The sequence below is a fragment of the Marmota marmota genome, unplaced genomic scaffold (assembly GCF_001458135.2).
Source record: "Marmota marmota marmota unplaced genomic scaffold, marMar, whole genome shotgun sequence".
Classification (NCBI taxonomy): Eukaryota; Metazoa; Chordata; class Mammalia; order Rodentia; family Sciuridae; genus Marmota; species Marmota marmota.
Genome location: NW_026000241.1, coordinates 1952834 through 1973634, shown reverse-complemented (window position 1 = coordinate 1973634; position 20801 = coordinate 1952834). Strand labels below are relative to the sequence as shown.

The following is a 20801-nucleotide window of genomic DNA, read 5'->3' as shown; positions in this document are numbered from 1 at the left end:
AATTTTAATATTTATTTTTTAGTTATCGGCGGATACAACATCTTCGTTTTGTATGTGGTGCTGAGGTTCGAACCCGGGCCGCACGCATGCCAGACGAGCGCGCCACTGCTTGAGCCACATCCCCAGCCCCCCTTCTCCTTTCTGAGAGGCACCACTCCACCCCAGAGAGGCCACACCCCCAGATCCCACTTAGAGCGCTCTGCCCCTTGGCACCCTTCAGAACAGCCCACGCCCCCTCCTTTTGATTCCTAGACCGATCCTCTGACCCCAGCCCAACCTCACAACTCACTCTCCCCTGACCGGACTCCACCCCTACCTGCAACCACAGTTCTCACTGGTTCTTGGACTAGCCCCGCCCCACGGCAGGCCACGCCCCTTCAGTGTTCCCATTGGCCACGCCGCCTCAACTTCAGATTTCTAATCGAGGTGTCTAGGTTTATCCCAGACCTTACTGAGGTCCTGTCTTGGGACCCATCCTCCACCCAGGCCCCATCTCCTGTTGCCACTCACTGTCGAAATAGCTGGTGTCATCTTCGGACTCCAGGTGGGGGATGAACTCAGCCTTCTGCCTCAGCAGCCCCGTCCAGTCCAGGTCTCGAAAGAAACTGTGTTGCTTCACCTCAAAGGCACCACCTGGGAGGCAAGGCGCTCCAGCAGCGGCTGCTGGCCAACCCAGCCCTTCACCCCATGTTCCACCCCAAGGCCACCCCAAGGCCATGATACAGCCGGGCCTGGCTTCAGGTGTCCTGTTCCTCAACAGGCCCTCAGGCCTCAGCTCTCCTGCACAGCAGACCCCTTACCTGCCCCAAGCCGGACCAAGGGGTTGGTCTGCAGGAGACTGGATATCAGGAGCTGGGCGTCTGTGGGCAGGGCCTCATCCCCCTCAGGCCACAGGATGTCATCTGCAAAGGTAATTGGAGCTGAGAGATCGCTTTGGGAGCCCACGGGCCCCCATCCTACCCATCTACTCGTGCCCCCACCTGCTCACTTAGGAGGCACATACCACTGATGACCTGTCCAAAGAGCTCTTCCGGTGTGTCCCCGAAGAAGGGCACGCAGCCCACCAGGAACTCGTAGAGAATGATCCCCATGGCCCACCAGTCCACTGGCTTGCCGTAGCCCTGACGCAGGATGACCTCGGGCGCGATGTACTCTGGGGTCCCACACACCTGGGGGCAGGCGGTCAGCCCGCTCCCTGGCCGCAGGAGTGGCCTCGAGGGAGAACTGTGCCTCCCACCAGGCCCTGGGCCCCTGAGGTCCTGCTGGGTCACTCCACCCTCGGTGACCCCCACGCCCGCCACACACCTGTTTGTCCAGGAATTCCCGGGCATCCTTCTCGATGTGGCCTTCATACAGGTTGGTGGTAAGGCTCATGAGCCCCATCTTGGAGAGTCCGAAATCCGTGAGCTTGATGTGACCCATGGAGGTGATAAGGAGACTGCAAACACACATGGGGGGCTCAGAGGTGGCTGTCCACTTCACCCCTAGCCTCCCAAGGGCCAGGGAGGAAGGGCTAGGTAAAGTCAAAGCTCACTTGTCCGGCTTGAGGTCGCGGTGCACGATGCCGTAGTTGTGCAAATACTCTAGCGCCAGCACGGTCTCCGCGAAGTACATGCGGGCCATCTCCACCGGAAGCGCCCCGATATTCTTCAGCAGGGTGGCACAGTCGCCACCTGTGGGGCAGAGAATGGATGTGGGTGAAAAGGCGGTACCCTGACCCAGATCCAAGGGCTAGACATGCACCACTGCATCCACGTTGTCCCACGATTCACTTTGCAGATAAGGAAACATGAACAACATTTCCAGCCCTTTTTATTTTAACTTTTGAGACAAGGTATCACTAAGTTGCCCAGGCAGACCTTGAACTTGTGATCCTCCAGCCTCAGCCTCCTGTGCAGCTGGGATTACAGGAGAGCGTGCCACTGTGCCTAGCTCCCCCCCCCCTTTTTTTTTCCTTACAAGAGTTAGACTTCTCTCCAGGTGTATCACCTGGGTCAACTTGTAATGCGGGTTGTTCCAGGGAATAACCCTCAGAATTTTTGCTCTTTTTCTCACAAAGATTGCTAAACTCCTAAATGTAATCTGGGATCCTTGCTCCCCCAGGGCCTGCAAAGAGAGCAGAGCCAAGAAATGAAGAGATTCCTGTTGGAATGGTGAGAGAACCTACATACGGGCACTGAAGAAGGTGCTGTTGATTTTAGATCACATGAACTAGCTAGGAGTGGTGGCACATGCCTGTCATTCCAGCCACTTGGGAGGCTGAGACAGGATAATCACAAGTTTGAGACCAAAAAGAACGTCACCTGAGCCAAATATATTTTTTTCCTTCCTTCTTCTTCTTTTTTTTTTTTTTTTTTGCTTGAGTTAGATTTAGCTGGGCTTCAGACACTGACAAATGAGACTTTGAAGGCAGGGTCCAGGAATCTGTATTTGACCATTTGACCACAATCCCCCCCGCCAAAATATATATATCTCCAAGGATCAAACCTGGGGCACTTAACCACTGAGTCACACCTCCAGATTTTTTAAAAAATATTTTAGAGATAGGGTCTCACTGAGTTACTTAGGGCCCTGCTAAGTTGCTAAAACTGGCTTTGAACTTGTGATCCTCCCGCCTCAGCCTCCTGAGCTGCTGAGATTACAGGAGTGCACCACTGTGCCCACCTCCAACTAATTCTAACACACAAATCTGCTGGGAATCACGGTGGGTTGATTTTAAATGATACTTTGGGCTGAGCCATGCTCAGAGGGCCCTGAGTACACACCCCTAGGTGTGCTCAAGCCACCAGAGATCCTCACTGCAACTGCTGCTCCACCTCCTCCTCCATGACCCGGGACTAGTGCAGCTGCCATTGCCCTGGTTTCCCTGCATCTGGCTGCCACTGAAGCCAAATAGGTGTTCTTAAAACATAAGTCAGACTAGGTGAACTCTGCTTAAAACCCTGCGGTGGCTTCCTTTGCATTTGGAACAAGATCCAATGCCGCTCCAGGTGCCAAGGCCCTGCATGCCCAGCGCACCCCGCTCCCCACCAGGCCCCGCTGGCCTCCTTGCTGCTCCTCCACACCCACACACTCTCTTTAGGAGACTTTGAGCCAAGAGATCACATTTCCTGGTGTAACCCAGGCCTCAAGGAGACCCTGCCCACCCACATCTCCCTCACCTCCTTCAGCCTATGGTCCTCCTTCCATCCTCATCCAAAATTACCTTGTCTCCACAGACCAGAATGTGAGCTCCATGAGGGACAGGTGTGTTTGTCTGTTGTCCCTCTGTGCCACCAGTGTCTTTCTAGCACAGCATATGCCAGGAGGGGGACAATGAGGACACTTGTTGAGTAACTGGATGGTGGACTAAGGCTTGGAAGTGACAGAGCTCAGCCCTATGAGATGGAGTATTTGTCCTAATAAGCACACTGTGTATGTGATCCAGGGGTGGTGGGGTTCCTACTGGGGTGAATACATGTGAATGGATGAATACACAGATGAAAAAATAATATATATATTGATGATTGGATGAATGGATAAGTGGATTGATGGATGAACTGGTGGGTTAATGGAGGAAGCTGGCCAGCTAGACAGGATAGATAGATAAATAGTAGAGCTATGATAGGTGATTGGTATGGTAGACAATAAACAAGAGTTTAATAAAGAGATTGATGAGAGATGATAGTAGAGAGATAAATGATAGATATAATAGAGATATAGATATAATAGATATAGTATAGATAGATAAGATAATTGCCAGTGTAATGCAGAGATGGATGAAGAGATGGGAGCTGGAAGGGAAGTTTGGGTGAATAAATAAAAACAGTATATTGACAGATAGGTGATGGGTTAATAAATATATATACAGGTACAGATGGAATGATAGGCAGTGAGTGAGGCGGTGAATACACAGGTGACTGAATGGAGGGCTGGATATATAAAAAGATGGATGGGTGAATAGTAAGCACAAAATCCAGAGCCTCATTACCCTATGGGCCTCGGTTAATAATGTATCCATATCGGTTCATCAATGGTAATAAATTTACCACATTCATACAAAAAGAAAGAATAGGCGGTCACAGGAGGAAGTAAAGGAGAAGTATGTGGGAATTCTGTACTTTCCAGTACATTTTCCTGTAAACCTAAAATTCTTCTCAAAAAGCAAAAAGTCTCAATTTAAATAAAGGTGGAATGGGTAAACAAAATTATGAGTGGTCAACAGATGGGTCGTAGAATAAGTGAATGCATGAAGGCCAGGTGGGGTGGCACACACCTGTGGTCCCAGCTACTCAGGAGCCTGAGGCAGGAGGATAATTTGAGCCCAGGTGTTCCTCCTGAGCAACACTGTGAGACCCCCATCTCAAATAAATAAACCAATCAGTGAATAGGTGCATGGATGTAGGGGTAGAGAAATGGAATGTAAATGACTAAATGGAAGGATGGGCCGATGGGCAAAGGACACGGGGTGGCAGTATCTATATTGATGTAATAAAAAGCACATCGATAAACCAGTAGGTGATTGGACAAATAAATAAAGGTAATGAATGGACGGGTCATTGACAAGATGGATCAACAGGTGGACAGTGCGGTGACCGCGGGTCACACGCCCCCGGCAGCCCTCGCGAGCCCAGCAGCCCCGCAGGCAGCCACACCTTCCACGTATTCCATGACCATGCACAGGTGGCGCCGCGTCTCGAAGGAGCAGAACATGCCGACCACAAAGGGGTTCTCGGCGAAGGTGAGGATGTCGCGCTCCACGAAGGCCTGCTGGATCTGGTTGCGCAGGATCAAGTTCTGCTTATTGATCTTCTTCATGGCGAAGCGCTGCCGCGTGTCGCGGTGTCGCACCAGGTAGACAGCCCTGCAGGGGGAGAGAGCGAGGACCGGCCGTCACCTCCGAGACACCCGGCCTCCGCCACCCTTCCCCCGCCAGAGCCCCGGGTGGCTCACCCGTAGGCACCGTTGCTTATGAGCTTGATGGTATCGAAGTCACTCTCCCCAGGCGGTTTCTTGGCTTTGCTGCTGCTGCGGCCCTGCAGGGGAAAGCAGGAGGCCACCTTTGCCACCATCCTGACAGTGGGACTCCTTGTCATTACTGTTTTACAAATCGGGAAACTGGGGCACAGAGCGGGCAGGTGGGTCTGTCATCCAAGTGCCACAGTGAAGAATTAACCCAAGACTGGCTCTGGAGATGTGTCTGCAACTTCTTCCCTTAGGAAGAGCAGAACACCTGCAGAATTGGTTTAATAAGCCTGTAAGGGCTGGGCATCAGACTAGCAGTCAGAGACAAGGGTTGTGCAGGATCAAGTTCTGCTTATTGATCCCAGAATCAAGATCAAGAAGCCTAGGGATGGAAGGGGAGAATAGGCAAGGGATGAGAGGTAGAGTTAGAGCTTATAAGCTTAGGAAGGTTGCTCAACCTCTCTAAAATGGCAGAAAGGCAAATTCCAACTACCCCAGCAATGATACCACCATTCCATAGCTAGCAGATGAGATGGGGGGGGGGGGAGAAAACAAACAAACAAACAAAAAACAGAACCAAAGATTAACAAACTACAGATCAACATCCACAGATCAACAAAACTTTTACATCTCCATGTTGGGAGTGTAAATTAGCACAATGAGGCTGGGGGTGTTGCTCAGTGGTAGAGCACATGCTTAGCATGCCTGAGGCCCTGGGTTCCACCCCCAGCATTACCAAAAGTAAATAACTCTTGGCCAAGGTGGTGCCTGCCAATTTGAGAAGCTGAGGCAGAGGGATCAAAAGTTTAATTTAGTGAGATGCTGTCTCAAAATAAAAAAATAAAAAGGGCTAGGGATATAGCTCAGGGGTAGAGTCCCACTGGGTTCAGGCCTCAGTACACACCCCCAAAAAAGTACAGCTCCCCTGGAAGGTACTCTGGTGTATAGGAGAATTACAAATACTTGGTCTCGGGATGGGGTTGTAGCTCAGTGGTAGAGTGCTTGCCTAGCATGTGCAAGGCCCTGGGTTCAATCCTCAGCACCACATAAAGATAAATAAATAAAATGAAGATATTGTGTCTAATTACAACTAAAAAATAAATGTTTAAAAAAAAAATACTTGGTCTCCGATGCAGCAACTTCACTTCCGAGTTTGTGCTACAGATGCTTATGCACATGTAAAAAACTGCTCATGGGTCATGTGTAGCTAAAAAAAAAAAAAAAAAAAAAACCTGCTCATGGCCAGGCGCCGTGGTGCATGTCTGTCATCCCAGCGGCTCGGAGGCTGAGGCAGGAGGATCACGGGTTCAAAGCTAGCCTCAGCAAAAGCGAGGCACTAAGCAACTCAATGAGACCCTAACTCTAAAAAAAATACAAACTAGGGCTGGGGATGTGGCTCAGAGGTTGCATGCCTGAGTTCAATCCCTGGCACACACACCTGCCTCCCAAAAAAAGCACATGTACTATCATGCTCATTGCAAGGCTGGAAATAATGCCTATGTTCATCTACAGGAAACTGGTTTAATAAACCTGTAAGGGCTGGGCCTGGTGGTAGAAGCCCGAAATCTCAGGCTAAGGCATGAGGATTGAAAGTTTAAGGCCAGAGTGGTAAATTTAGAGCCTGTGTCAAAATAAAGGGCAAGGATGTAGCCTCAGGGGTAGAGCTCTTGCCTAGCATGTGTGAGGTCCTGGGTTCAATCCCTGGTATCACCACCAAAAAATATATATGTATCTTGTATGATTCTAATGATGTAGTCTAAAAATATCTGACCCAAAACTGACAGAATTACATGGAGAAAATGCTCAAAACAAGGATTTAGGGGCTGGGGATGTGGCTCAAGTGGTAGCGCACTTGCCTAGCATGCGGGAGGCACTGGGTTCGATTCTCAGCACCATATAGAAACAAAATAAAGATATTGTGTTCACCTAAAACTAAAAAATAAATATTAAAAAAAACAAGGATTTAACACATATTTCAGAAAGCAGCAGGTGAATCAGGCAAAAAAAAAAAAAAAAAAAAAAAGAAAGAAAAGAATAGGGAAGCCAGGTGCAGTGGCACATGCCTATAATCCAGGTACTCTGAAGGCCAAGGCAGGAGGATCCCAAGTTGAAGGCCAACTTGGGCAACTTAAAAAGACCTGCCCCAAAATAAAATAAAGGCAAGTTGGGCGTGTTGCTCAGTGGTAGAGTGCTTGTCTAGCACGTGCGTGACCCTGGGTTCCATCCCCAGTACTGCAAAAGCCAACCAAACCGGAACTTCTGCCAATGCTGTGGTGGAACAGGTGGCGCTATGTGGAGGCTTGCCCCTCAGCCATTTATGCTCCTGATCTGCAGTATGGGCAGTTTTCACCACACCAAGGTGCCACTCACACGAGGAACTAGTCAATTTATTCAAAGCTTATGTAATAAGTTGAATGAAGAGTTACCATAGGAGCGAGCAATTTCACCCTTAGGTATGTGTCCAAAAGAACTGAAATCAGTCGTTCAAATGAATACTTGTGTCTACATATTCATGGTAGCACTACCTACAACAGCCAAAGATGAAAATCCAATGTCCTGTGAGATTGTAATGTGTGTGTGTGTGTGTGTGTTTTGTTTTTTTGTTTGTTGGTTTGTCCTGGGCTTGAACCCAGGGGTGCTTACCCACTGAGCCACATACCCAGCCCTTTTTACTGTGCAAAATAAACAGACAAAAAAAAAAAAAAAAAAAAAAAAGACAGGATCCTGAGAACCTTCAGATGGCTGAAATGTGAGGTTCTGGAGAGTAGTGCCCCTAAAAAGGACATGGAAACTCAAGTGTCCCTTTCCACATACCTCCTCCTGTTATCTCTCCATTTGTATCCTTTATAATAAACTGGCAAACAGTGAGGATTTTCCTGAGGTCTCTGAGCCACTCAAGCAAATTAATCAAACCCAAGGAAGGTGTCTAGGAACCCTGATTGACGGCCTGTCAGTCAGAAGCACAGAGAAAACCACCTGGAACTGGCGGCAGGTGTCTAAAGTAGGCCAGGGGACCATCAGCACTGAGCTTCCAACCCCTAGGATCTGATCTCTCTCCGCACAGACAATGTCAGGACTGAGTTAGTGACAGGACACCCAGCTGGCGTCCCTTGCTGCAGAATGGTTGCTTGATGGTGAAGAGAAACCCCTGCACCTTTAGGTCACAGGAGTCACCCGTGTCAATTGTGGTGTAAGCGTAGGGAAACAAGCCAGGTGTGCTGGGGCACGCCTGTCATCCCAGCAGCTTGGGAGGCTGAGGCAGGAGGATCGAAAGTTCAAAGCCAGTCTCAGCAACTTAGCAAGTCCCTAAGCAACTTAGCAAGCCCTGGTCTCAAAAAAAAAAAAAAAAAAAAATTAAAAAGAAGGGCTGGGGATGTGGCTTAGTGGTTAAGCACCCCTAAATTTAATCCCTGAAACAAAAAATAAAATAAAATTTAAATCCTGAAACATTATGCTAAGTGAAATAAATCAGACACAAAAGGCCACGGAATGAATTATTCCATTCCTATGAAATATCCAGAATGGGCAAATCCATAGATTTAGAAAGTGTATCAGCGGTTGCCAGAGCTGGAGGAAGACAAGAATGAAGGCTGACTGCTTAATGGGTGTGATGCTTCTTTCTGAGGTTATAAGAAAGTTCTGGAACTAGACAGATGTAATGGCTTACAAAATTATAAATCTACTAACTGCCACTGAATCCTCCATTCTAAAGTGGTTGGGGATGCAGTTCAGTAACATGCATGAGGCCCTGGGTTCCAACCCCAGCACCACCAAAAAATTAAAAAAATAAAAATAAACAAAATGGAAAAAATGGTGCATTTTGCTAGGCATAGGGGCGGCGGCCGAGTTCCCAGCCACACAGGAGGCTGGGGCCCCGGGGCAGGAAGATGGCTGCAGCCCAGGAATCAGGGTCAGCCTGGGCAGCACTGTGAAACCCTGTCTCAGAAAGAAAAAGGTAAATTTTATGCTAGGTGTATTTTACGGTGATAAAAGGCCCATGGGGAGGGCGGTTGTGGCTCAGGGGTAGAGCGCTGGCCTAGCTGGCCTGTGCGAGGCCCTGGGTTGGGTCCTCAGCACCACATAAAAACAAATAAACAAATAAAGGCATTGTGTCCAGCTGCAACTAAAAAAAAAAAAAGAGGCCCATGGGGCAGGGGCGTGGTTCAGGGACAGAGCACTGGCCCAGCGCTCTGTGGCCCTGGGTTCCATCCCCAGGACTTCCTCTGGCCAAAATAAAATAAAATAAAAATTATTTTTTAAAGAAAAGAAAAAGGGCAAAAAGCTCATGGAGGAAGAGCTATCTCAATGCCATCCTACAGGTGGGGAAACTGAGGCTCGCGATGTGTGAGGGACGTGGTCCCACGAGACCCCAGAGGTCCAGCCAGTCGCAGGCAGAGAACGGGCAGGGAGCCCGGGGCAGGCGGGGGCCTACCTCGGAGAGCTCGTCCTGCTCTGGGGTGTTGGAGCCCCCGCTGTCCTGCTCCTCCAGGTGGACCACGTCTAGAGACAAGGGAGAGTGAGCCCTGGGCGACCGGGGGCCAGGCCTGCTTAGCCACCGCGCCCCGGGCCTCCCGCCGGCACCTGGGAAGGGGTCGCGGGTGAGGCCCAGCTGGCGGATGATGTAGCGGGGGATGTCCGTCTTGACGAGGTGGCCCTCCTTGGCGTGTCCCTCGGCTGCCTCCAGCAGATGGTAGAACTCCTCTGGGTTGAATTCCTGGGGAAGAACAGGGCGGGCTCGCGGTGGCTTCCTAGAGTTCCCACCCCAGCGCCCCCGCCCCCCCCCCCCCCCCGTCCCCACCGGCCAGCCCCCTCACCAGGCACTCCAGCAGCCGGGCAGGGCGCGAGATGATAATGAGCAATTTCTTCACCAGCTGAGTGACAAAGGCCACCTCCAAGCTCTCGGAGCGTTCATAGGCCTGAGGTGGGGGACAGAAGGGATTGGGACTCACTCACAGGCACCCTGCTTCAGCCAGGTGCCTCTCCCAGCCCCACAGGGTGAGAAAACTGAGGCCCAGGCTACACAGTAAAAATGATGATAATTATGATAACAATAATATTAATGATTATAGAAAGCACTGCCCTAAAACCTTGACTCATTCATCTTCGGAACAGTCCTATAGCTGAGTGTGGTGGTACATGCCTGTACGGTTACTCAGGAGGCTGAGGAAGGAGAATCAAAAGTTTGAGGCCAACCTCAGCAACTTAAAGAGACCCTGTCTTAAAATGAAAAATAAAGAAGGGGCTGGAGGTACAGTTCAGTGGTAGACCATGTACTTAGCATGCACCCCCAGTACCAGGGGGGGGAAAGAATGTGTAAACTCCCTTTTTTATAGAAGCATTGAGGCACAGAGTGGTTAAGTAGTGGGGCAAAAACTGCACAGCAAGTTAGTGATGAGCTGAATGTGAACCTAGATGGTCCAGAATTTGTGCTCTCAAATCCTGTGGACATAGTGGCAGCAGATGGATTGAACCTCAGTTCTGACACCTAAGTGGGTAATGACATCAATGTGCTGCCCTTCAGGACTGAAATTTCCCAGACTGTCTTCCCACCTCAGACCTGTTCCCTCTGCTCAGCACACATTCCCTCTATCTCTTCTTACAGCTGCCACTTATTATTCTTGTCCCAATTTCAATCTCACATCCCCAGGGAGGCCTCCCTGACACTTCGTCCAGCTGTTCCCTTCTGTTCCATTCATAGCCCTATGCGTCAGGTGACATCATCACATTGCTTGATCTGTTTATTTCTTGTGCATCTCCAGCACCAGGATTTCGGTGGGGGAGGGGGTGGAATGTTTATCTACTGTGTTTCCAAAGCTCCAGCACACAGTATGGGTGTTCAGCAAATGCTATCCGTGATCATCGACGGGGCATTATTTAACCGACACACTGATTAAGTATCTACTGTGTGCTGAGCATTTGAGTCAAGACCTGAAGGAGGTGAGGAAGGTTAAATTCCCGCATCCCGCATCAGACCTAGGGTGGGACCACGTCCTTTTCTTCTACTCCGGAATCCTCAGCTCCTCACCAGCGCCTGGCAGGTGGTAGGGGCTCCCTGAATGGGGCGGGGCATCGGGCCTGATCTGAGTTCAGAGCCTGAGATGGTGGGGCCGGCCTCCGCGCACACTCACGTCCTGCAGCAGCTTCTCCAGGTTCTCCTGCAATTCATAGAAGTAGACGGTAGTGATAAGACCATCGCGGGACTTGGTCAGGCAGTCCCGGGCCAACTCGATGATCTGGTGGTGGATGAAGCTGAGCACACCGTCGGCCAGCGGCAGCACGCTGTCAGGTTCGTAGGCGCGGGCAAAGTCGCGCAGCTTTTCTTCCATCTGCGCGGTGGCCTGCGGGAGGGACCAAGACAGAGCGGAGGTCCCAGTGCCAGGCAAAGCCCTGAGGCTGTCGCCGCCGAGACTGTGCTGTGCGCGCAGGCCACCAGGGGGCGCGCGGAGCCAAGGCGAGGGAGCAAGTGCCCCCGCGGGCCCGCCTCCCCTTGGCCTCCCAGTACCCGGTCTCACCTTGGGGAACCGCTCCTTATAGACATGGTTCATCATCACGATTTCGTTATCGTAGGAGGAGGGGGAGCGGCCGGGGCTGTGGGGAGAGAAGCCCCATTCTGTTTATCCCCCTGCCTCCGAGCCAGTCCTAGATCCACTTTATTTTTACTGTATTTTAAATATTTTTTGGAACTGGGGATTGAACCCAGGGGCACTCTACACTAAGCCACATCCCCAGCCTTTTTAAAAAATATTTTACTTTGCGACAGGGTCTCGTTAAATTGCTTTGGGTCTCGCTAAATTGCTGAGGCTGGCCTCGAACTTGCGATCCTTCTGTCTCAGCCTACCAAATCGCTGGGATGACAAACATGCACCACCGCGCCCAGCCCTAGGTCCACTTTATTTTCTGGGGACCTGGGTCCCTCAATGCACAAGTCCCCAGACCGCCAGCTTAGAAGGGGGGGGTGCCTTCCTACCTGAGGCTCCGCGATCGGGGTCGCACGGCCGGGGAGCGGCGGCCCCCATCCTCGTCGGTGATGCTCTCAGTGCTGCCAAAGTGTTTGGACAGGAAGTGGAGCTCGTCCACGGTGGGCTGGTAGGGGAGCTGGTGCAGGCGCTCCTGGGAGGAGCAGGAGGACTAGGGGGAAGGGTGGGGTCGGGATCAGCCACTGGAGCAACCACAGTGGGCTGAGATGAGACACTAGACAAGGCCAGGTTCACGCCATAGATCCTGACCCTGGCCTTATGGTTTATGATCCTTAGATCCCAGGGACCTGGTTGGGACTCCTGGCAACAGTCAGGTGAACAGAGACAGATGAGGCCACTGGCAGAGACATGGAAATGGCTCCCACCTGAGTCCTCCCCTCTAGATCACAAGATCCTGCCCCATCTGGCCCTGTTTCCGGTCACTGCCCCCTCCCACTCTCCCCCTTGCTTGCTCTGCTCCTGCCATACTGACCATACTGACCTCCTTGATCCTTAAGCAAGCCAGGCAGGCTCTTGCTTCAGGGACTCTGCACTGGCTGTCCCAACGTCTGGAACATAGCTGCTCAACTCACACCTTCCCCTCCACATCTTTGCCTTAATGCCGTCCTATCCCATTTTTACTGCTTTATCCCCTGACATCCCCTTATTATTTACTTGTTACTGCTGTCTATTCCTCAAGAACAGGGGTTTGGCCCTATTTGGTCCCTGGTGGACAAGGCCTGGCATCAACTGGGACAGACCCACAATCACCAGTGGGGACACACAAGGACATCCATATGATTTGGCCTGCATTCAGAATAGGCTTTTTTATTTTTTTATTTTTTTTTTTAGTTGTAGATAGACACAATATCTTTTTTTTTTTAATATTTATTTTTTAGTATTTGGCGGACACAACATCTTTGTTTGTATGTGGTGCTGAGGATCGAACCCGGGCCGCACGCATGCCAGGCGAGCGCACTACCGCTTGAGCCACATCCCCAGCCCAACAATATCTTTATTTATTTTTGAACCTGGTGCCTCATACATGTGAGGCAAGTGCTCTACCACTGAGCTTCAGCCCCAGCCCTCAGAATAGGCTTTTTAAATTTCACATCACCCACTCCCTGCTTAAAACTCCTCATATCTAGCAGGGTGTAGTGGTACCTGCCTGTAATTCCAGATACCTGGGAGGCTGAGGCAGGAGGATTGCAAGTTAAAGGCCAGCCTCAGCAATTTAGTGAGACCCTAAGCAACTTAGCAAGACCCTGTCTCAAAAAAAAAAAAAAAATTTAAGGGTTAGGGAAATAGCTCAATTGTAGAGCAGGCCCTGTGTTCAATCCCTAGTGTCAGGGGGGAAAAAAAAAAAAACTCATCCACATCTATTTTTAAAAAATAGGGGCTGGGTATGTCACTCAGTGGTAGAGAACATGCTTAGCACATTCCATGGAACCCATGTTCCTGGGTTCCGTCTCCAATTCCACATATATAACAAAGGCATACTATCTGTGAACTACTAAGTGACAATTTTAGGTTGTTCAAATTGAAATTTTACTACAACTTAATATGAAGCAATATAGTTGTTCTAGATTTTCTCCATTGGATTTAGAATAAAATCCACCTCCGTGTTCTGGTCCCAGAAAGATTGAGGTCACTGCCTGCATCACCTCTTTCTCCCTCTCCAACCCAGCGCTCCACACAAGGCTACTTTCAACTTTCCAAATACAGCAAGTTTTCTGTGGCCTCTGGGGTCAGCACAAGCTGTTCCCCTTCCTGGAACAACCTTCTCCCTCTCTTCCACCTGCCAAACTCAAGCTGACACTTTGTCTTGGCTTCAATGCCACCTCTTCCAGGAAGTCTTCCATGAAGCTCCCCCAAGCTGAGTCACATGCCCCCCCACCAAATGACAGTCACATGATCTTTGTCTGCTCAACAGCATACCAGAGACAGAAGTAGGAAAAGGGGCAGATGGAGAGGATTTTGAGGGATTGGGAGTGGAGACTAGCAAATGGGTTCAGGGCAAAACCTGTGGCCTGGCTGTGGCTGGCTGCAGGCACCTGGGCAAGTGGCTTAACACTGAGAGTTTGAGCCTCACCATCTACAAATGAGTTGGAGCTGAGTAGAACTCCCAGGAAGGTGCGCCGGGGCAGAGACCAGGGCTTTCATGGTGGGGACTGCAACTCTAATAGATGGACAAGTGGACACCCGTGACGAACAGAAAGTGCAGCCTGGGTGCTGGCCTGGGTGCTGGCCTGGGCAGCAGGCTACAGGTGGAAGGGCCCCTCACCCCGCAGCCACCGCACCACCACACTCACCGAGACGGTGGAGCTGGGCGTGTTGGTGCCATAGCCAGATGAAGGGAGCGAGGCCAGTGACCAGCGACGTCCATCCGCCCTGGAACCCAACCGAGGTGCTCAGAGGCCACCAGGCCCCATAGGTCCCCCATTCCTTGAGGAGTGGGAGAAGCCACTAGCTATGGCCAGGGCAGGGGTGTGGGACTCTAACTGGACTCTGTGACTACTGACAGCCCTCGCAGTTAAGGGAGCCGCGAGGTGGTCTTCTGGCCATGCAACTGCGTCTTCTCAGAAGCTCCCGTCTCCTCGTCCCTCCTCGTGATCCTCCCTTGCTCGGTTTTATCCCCACACCAAACAAGCCCGCCAGGGGGGACACCAGGCAGACTGGAAAAGCCCACCTAAGGAAGTCAAGCTCCAGGATCTCAGAAGTCCGCCTCTAGGGAAGCTCCTCCCTGAGAGGCAGAGCCTCTACCTTCTCAAAGGAGAAGGCCCTCCCCACACACAGCCTCACTCCCAAGCCTCACACTCTCTGAACATGCACAGGGACTCCCACCACACCCTCAAGTGTTAGTGTGACTAGTGTGGTCAAGTTCATGGACTTACAGTCAGTCATTCTTACTTCACACACACACACACACACACACATATGCACACAAGTGCACACACACATGGTCCTCAGCACACTCCTCACTACATTCATCATCCTACATATGGACCCCAATACACATGCAAGCACAGACATTCACTCATATACACTTGCAGAGACCCAAGACACACTCACACATCAGCTCACACATACTGTACATTTGCACATTCATGCAGAAGCACATCTAAGACTGTCTTAGTGCAACACATTTAAACTCACACAGCCGCATGCTCACACACACAGAGATGCACGTTTCCATAGATACATGCAGGCGGCGTGTGCTCCTCACATCTATGTGCTTGCTCACACACGCATTCACACTCCCAGTTCATATACTCTCCTGGAGACACTCGGGGGGTGCACCTCCACACAGTCACACACAAGTTCACACACACAGATGCACATACCCAGGGAGGCATGTGTGGGCCCATGTGTCCTCACACACACACACACAGCCACATAGACGGCACAGTCAATGGACACACACACTCCCATATTCCTTCCTCCCCACATGCCCTGGCTCAGCCCACCCCCATCCAGATGAGCATAGCAGGACAATCCTACAGCTTGGTCCTGGCTCCCCATTGCCTTCACTTAAGTTCCATCCCCCCCCCCGCCCCCGTCCTCCAGGGAGTTGTCCTCTGTCCCCACCATTCCTGTAACACCTGCCCCAGACTTCATCAGTTTTTGCAATACTCCCCGTTCTCTGCCCACCCCACTCAATACTAAAAGCAGAAAGGTGTCATTCACCTCGAATGTGTAGCTCCTAGCACATGCTGGTGTTCAGACACCGGTTTTTTAGAATGAATAAAATTCAAAGAAAATGAGACCCGCCCCGACTGCTGGTGACTCCCCAAAACTTTCTCCAAAAAAGATGACCTTCTCAACCTCCCCCAAAGGCCCCCAGAAAATTAATTTAAGGTTGCAACACAGGCCCTCAGAAAACCTCCCAGGGAAACCTGAGTCCTCGCGTTGGGACCTGGAGAAATGGCCGGCCATAGCCACCCTCCCCCACCTCAGAGACCAACTCCCTCCATGGGCATCACGCAGTCTGCGCTTGCGCACCTGGTCTCAGCTACCCTGTCCTGTTGCTATGGAAACAACCGGCCAGGAGCCGGGCTGGGGAGGAGACCCTGGGCCCAGAGCGCGCACGCGCTCTCATGCTGAAGCAAAGAAGGCCCGGCACCCTTTCCCATTCAGGATCAGCGATTGGCCCCGCCCTTTAATAGGCCCCGCCCCTCAGTCTGGGCGCTCCTTTCCGCTGGGACCTTGGGGCACTCCACTGGTCCCCTCAAGCCTCAGATCGGGTAAATTAGGAGGAGAACAGATGGCGACGCAGACGGTGCGTGGAAAGGGCCCTGACAGGGTTCTGCGACCCTCAAGGGAGGGACTCACCTTCGGGAGGAGGCAAATGAGAAATGGGCGGGGGTATTGGGAGAGAAGTTGCGGGGACTGTCCAGGGGGCTGCTACCTGTTGTGGAAAGAGAGGATGTTTTTGGCTTGAGGTGTGGGGCAATTCCCATCCGGCCATCTAATAACCAAAGAGGGTTGCAAACAGCAGCCCATCTCCTTTAGTCTAGTCCCACCATGTATGGTAGGCCACGCCCCTTTGGTTGTGGCCCCGCCTCTCCAAACATTTTTAGGTGGAAGGTTTAGTTTTAGTTTTAACCTTCATCTGAGATGACCCCGCCCTTTAGCTATGGCTCCGCCTTTCATCTCTACCCGCTTTCCAATCCAGCTTCTCCTGAGCCTCTGCCCACCCATGCTTTTCACTCCACCGACTGACCACACCATTACAAGATAGCCCTGCCCCTTGTTCAATCCGAGTCCTCCTCTTTCCAGACAGCCCCTGCCTGCGGTATGGCCATGCCCCCAAAACTAGGTCTCCTATAATCTGGTCCACCACACCCATCAAAACTGCACCACTTGTCTCACCCAAGTGGCCCGGCAGTGGGGAGTGGGGTCGAGGCAGCGTAGGTGAAGTGCTGGTCAAGATGAGGCTTTTCCGGTTACTGGTGCGGCAGCTGTGGGGAAGGTGGGGGGGGGGCAGGACAGAATGCAACCCACTGAGTTCCTGCCCATCCAGCCACCCTCCCATCTCAGATCCTCACTTCTCTCCCATCCAGGTGTGTTTGAAGATGCCCCTGGAGGACTTCTTGGAAGAGGAGGCAATGGAGGCCTCTGCAGTACCGTGTGTGGCAGGGGAAGCACGTGAAACCTACTTGAGACACTCCCAATGTAGATTATGTGTGGCCCTCTGGAACCCAGTGTCAATTACAATGTGACAGTCATGGTGATACCACTGATGATCCTGGGTGTGTGTCCTTGGCTCTGTGCTTGACATTCAAGTGTGTATCCATGTGTGGCATCCACTGTATGAGTTCAACATTGTGTGACATTGTGTGCATCCAAGAGTGACATCATGTGTAACCCAATTGTGCTTTGAAGGTCTATGTGAGACAGTATGAACTTGACTTGTCCATGACTATGTGTTCTGTACAATGCATGATGAATGAGTTCATGTGTTTAAGATTTGGTGGAGCATTCTGAATCTTTGCAAGATACTGGCCTGTGTCTGTGTGTCACATTCACCATGTCTGGCATCTTCTGTGTGTGAGTTTAACATCTTGTGACACTGGGCATGTCCAAGCATGTCATCATGTATGACATTCCCTGATGAGTCTTGTGTGTGATAAAGCATGGTTTTGTGTGTTTCTCTGTCTCTGCAAGATTCCCTGTGTTTGTCCTGATATCAGTGTGACACAGCAAATGACATGACCGGGGATGATATCTTGTGTTTTGACATCGTTAGGTGCATGAATGTGTCATCACCACACATGTATCTGTGTGCATCTTGGATAGCAAGACTGTGTTTGTTAATGGCGATGCTTGTGACACACATTTTACTAGGGATACTTGATGTTGTATCTGTGGATTTACGAGTCTATGTGTGACACCACTGATGTCCCGTTTGTGCATGGCTTTGACCTGTGGCTGATGCATGCCTGGTTGTATGGCTGGGTATGTGTGGCACCTCCCGGCATATCTGGGCCACTAGGGCTGTTGTGTGTGTATGTGTGTGTGACATCATGTCCTGAGTGACGCTGTGTCACTATATTCAATGTGAGGCTATATTGGGGGATCTGAGCTATGATACAAGACCCCCTTTTCTTCTGCCTTTCAAGACACCAGCTCCTGAAGAGGGAGCCCCCAGCCCCTCCACCCCCTCCACCCTCAGCCGCAGTGACTGAGCACATTAGCACGTCCAGGAGCACGCGGCATGGGAGTGGGGGGAGGCCAGGTTGCGGCTATTGTTCTGAGGGTGCCAAGCCCCCCACCCTCCCCTTCTTTCCCAACACCCACCAGGCTGGCAAAGCCCGTAGCACCAGAAGACAAAGGCTCTGCAACCACCACCCGGCCAACCCCTCCCCCTGCGGCCATCTATCCAGTTTGCAGTCCCCCTGCTCGGAACCCGCACCGCCCAAATTGAATCCCATCCCGGCGGGAAGGCGAAGCGCGGACACCTCTGGCGCAGCTGGACCGGGAGCAGCATCCCGGGCCCCGCCCTGCTGCAGCAGCCTAAGGGGCGGCTTTACGCGGAGGGCCGGGACAAGGTCTGGGGGTTCGGGGGTCTACCTCTTGGNAAAAAAAATGTTTGAGGGGACTTCAGGGGGAGGGGGATGTATGTTCTAGACCCTTTTGAGGATTTCTGAAAAAAGGAAAACCTGAGTCCAAAAATACGTTTTGCCTTTTATGGCCTTGTCATGTGGTCTACATTGTCCCCAAGAGTTTCTTCTGTCAGATGACACCGGTGCCTGTGCCTAGCATGGTGACTAGCACATATTATGTACTCAATAAAAATTCAATCAAAAGAACAGGAGTTATGGATAGACATGCTGCATGACAGAGAATTAGTCAGAGGGTCTTCCCACTCCCATGAACTAAGGACAGATTTTTGCATGGGGTCAAAGGGCAGCCTTGCTATCCCCAGCCATGAATGACTAGAAATCCAGACCCGGTTTTCCCTCTGCCGTTTCACGATCGGCTTGAATGACTGACTCGCTGCCTAGACCTGGGGGACTAAAGCTGCTGGTCCTGCAATGGCCCAGGCAAAATCAAGACCTGGATTTTCTGGCTACGGAGCTCAGGGACAGACCTGGTTAACTTGATCTTGGGAGATAAGCCCCTGGGAGATCTTTACCACCCGAAAAAGTCCTCAAACCCAGCCTCATCTGCTAGCGCCCGCAAACATTCTAGAACCAAAGAAAGGGCAAACTGGAGCTGCGGAATTCAGATCTTTGTCGTCAATGAAGACAGAGTTGCAAAGTCGCTCTGCGGAGCGGATGCTGCTTCTCCCTAAGATTAATGAATGGATGGCGCTATGGACGAGGGAGGCATTCGAACTCGCGAAGCTGTTCGTAAGTCTGATCCCAACGCACTCAGCAGACCCTTGGGCGCTCAGCGGTGGTGGGACATCCTAAGAAGGTGCACCCGTGAGTGTGAGTGTATCCAGGCACCGAAATAGTTAACTCTACCAGATAGAATAAGGAGGGGGCAGCCTTCCAGCTAGGGTCGCCAGACCAAGTGCACGTGTGGGTTGGGTGGGTGGGTGAGTGGAAGGATGCAGGGCTGGGGGAGGGGTCTTGCGCGGGAAACAGAAGTCCCGCGTGGCGCTGAGCCAATGGAAGTCAGAGCCGGCTCGGAGGGCGGGGACATATCACATGCAGGCCCCGCCCCTTCCCTCCCTTTTCCGAGGGACCCGACGGCGCCGACCCAGCTTCGCTGCTGCAGCACTTGATCTAACTTTGCCGCAGCTCCCTCCCTTTTCTCAGAACCTATTTTCCTAACCTAGCCCTGGAAGGAGGATGGAACCCGTGAGGAGGATTTTTGAGAGGCCTAGGCTCCAGATCTGGCCATATGAGCTCACTTTGAAAGCAAATCAACTTTCCAACCTGTCTGGCTTCACTATCACCCAGACACCTGGGAAGTTCTTTCTGCCTTCTAATCTTCACTTTTCCTGCCACATTGACCGATCAGCTCCCTTTGGTCTCCGACCTTGGAAATAATGGACAACTCCCAGGTGAAGACTTCAATCTTCCCCTTGTTTCCCTAAGGTCCAGGCTGAAGATGGAACTTGAGTCTGGGCCATACTTGGCTTTATCTAAATTCAAGAGTAGCAATCGTGAAGCTGATCTCCAAGAAGGCTCAGAAGGGCCAGACCCCAAGGTTTTGCCTTGGAGCAAATTTAAGGAACCACACTCACATCAAACCTCCCTATTAACTCCTCAGAAGCACAAGCCCAAGACAAGAGCAGAGGATCCTTCTCAGCTTCAGAATCCCTACCTACATTTGAAGTGGGAGCTCCTGACATCTGGATTTGCCCCCGCCATCCCTTCACTCCACAACCCTCAGTGTCCCACTCCGTGCAGTGGACCCACGCCTCCTGCGCCTGCGCAGCCTGGAGACCAGCATCCTCTAAGGCTGCAAGGAGCTAAAAATCGCTCCCGCCCACCTACAAGCTGGGCTGGACTTGAGGATCTCGGTCGTGGGGAGGGGTGTTGTAGTGGAGGGTGGTGGAATGAAGAGTGGGGATGCTGCCTAGGTGCCGGTCCAATTAGGGCAGTAGGAAGAATCCTGGTGGCCACATAGGTCCATTGAGGGTGTGGGTCCCACTCCTTCGAAAAGGCTCCTGAGGTTATGAGGGGCGAGGCCACCGCACAAACATGTTTACGGCTGCTGCAGCGCCGGTGGCCCCGAGGGGCGCGAGCCCTGGGGCAATAACTTTGCAAGGAGCCCCCACACCCCCAGACTGGCTAGACTCCAGGAGGATGACTTCGACCCCATGCCCCTCCCCCGCCCGCGGTCCAGGTGCCCCTCCGGCCGGCCTCGAGGGGGAGCGCTAGGCTTCACCCCTTCCATCAGCTCCCAGGATCTCCGGGCGGCGCCTGAGGGGCGGGTCCCCAG

The 20801-nt window shown here is 51.8% G+C and overlaps 1 protein-coding gene across 1 annotated transcript in view; it reads right to left on the bottom strand.

The window, feature by feature from the left end:
* Mast1 (microtubule associated serine/threonine kinase 1) overlaps window positions 1-16935 on the bottom strand; it is a 23516-nt gene extending 6581 nt beyond the window's left edge. The window contains exons 1-16 of the mRNA XM_015488824.2: window positions 16773-16935; window positions 16233-16308; window positions 14213-14291; window positions 11912-12072; window positions 11457-11532; window positions 11073-11282; window positions 9759-9860; window positions 9526-9658; window positions 9377-9444; window positions 4933-5015; window positions 4635-4843; window positions 1535-1673; window positions 1306-1438; window positions 1004-1169; window positions 801-902; window positions 511-633 (exon numbers count right to left, since the gene is read on the bottom strand). Of these exons, the coding sequence (XP_015344310.2) occupies window positions 511-633; window positions 801-902; window positions 1004-1169; window positions 1306-1438; window positions 1535-1673; window positions 4635-4843; window positions 4933-5015; window positions 9377-9444; window positions 9526-9658; window positions 9759-9860; window positions 11073-11282; window positions 11457-11532; window positions 11912-12072; window positions 14213-14291; window positions 16233-16308; window positions 16773-16935 (2023 nt within the window). The remainder of the gene's footprint in view (window positions 1-510; window positions 634-800; window positions 903-1003; window positions 1170-1305; window positions 1439-1534; window positions 1674-4634; window positions 4844-4932; window positions 5016-9376; window positions 9445-9525; window positions 9659-9758; window positions 9861-11072; window positions 11283-11456; window positions 11533-11911; window positions 12073-14212; window positions 14292-16232; window positions 16309-16772) is intronic.
* Between the last annotated feature and the right edge of the window lie 3866 nt (window positions 16936-20801).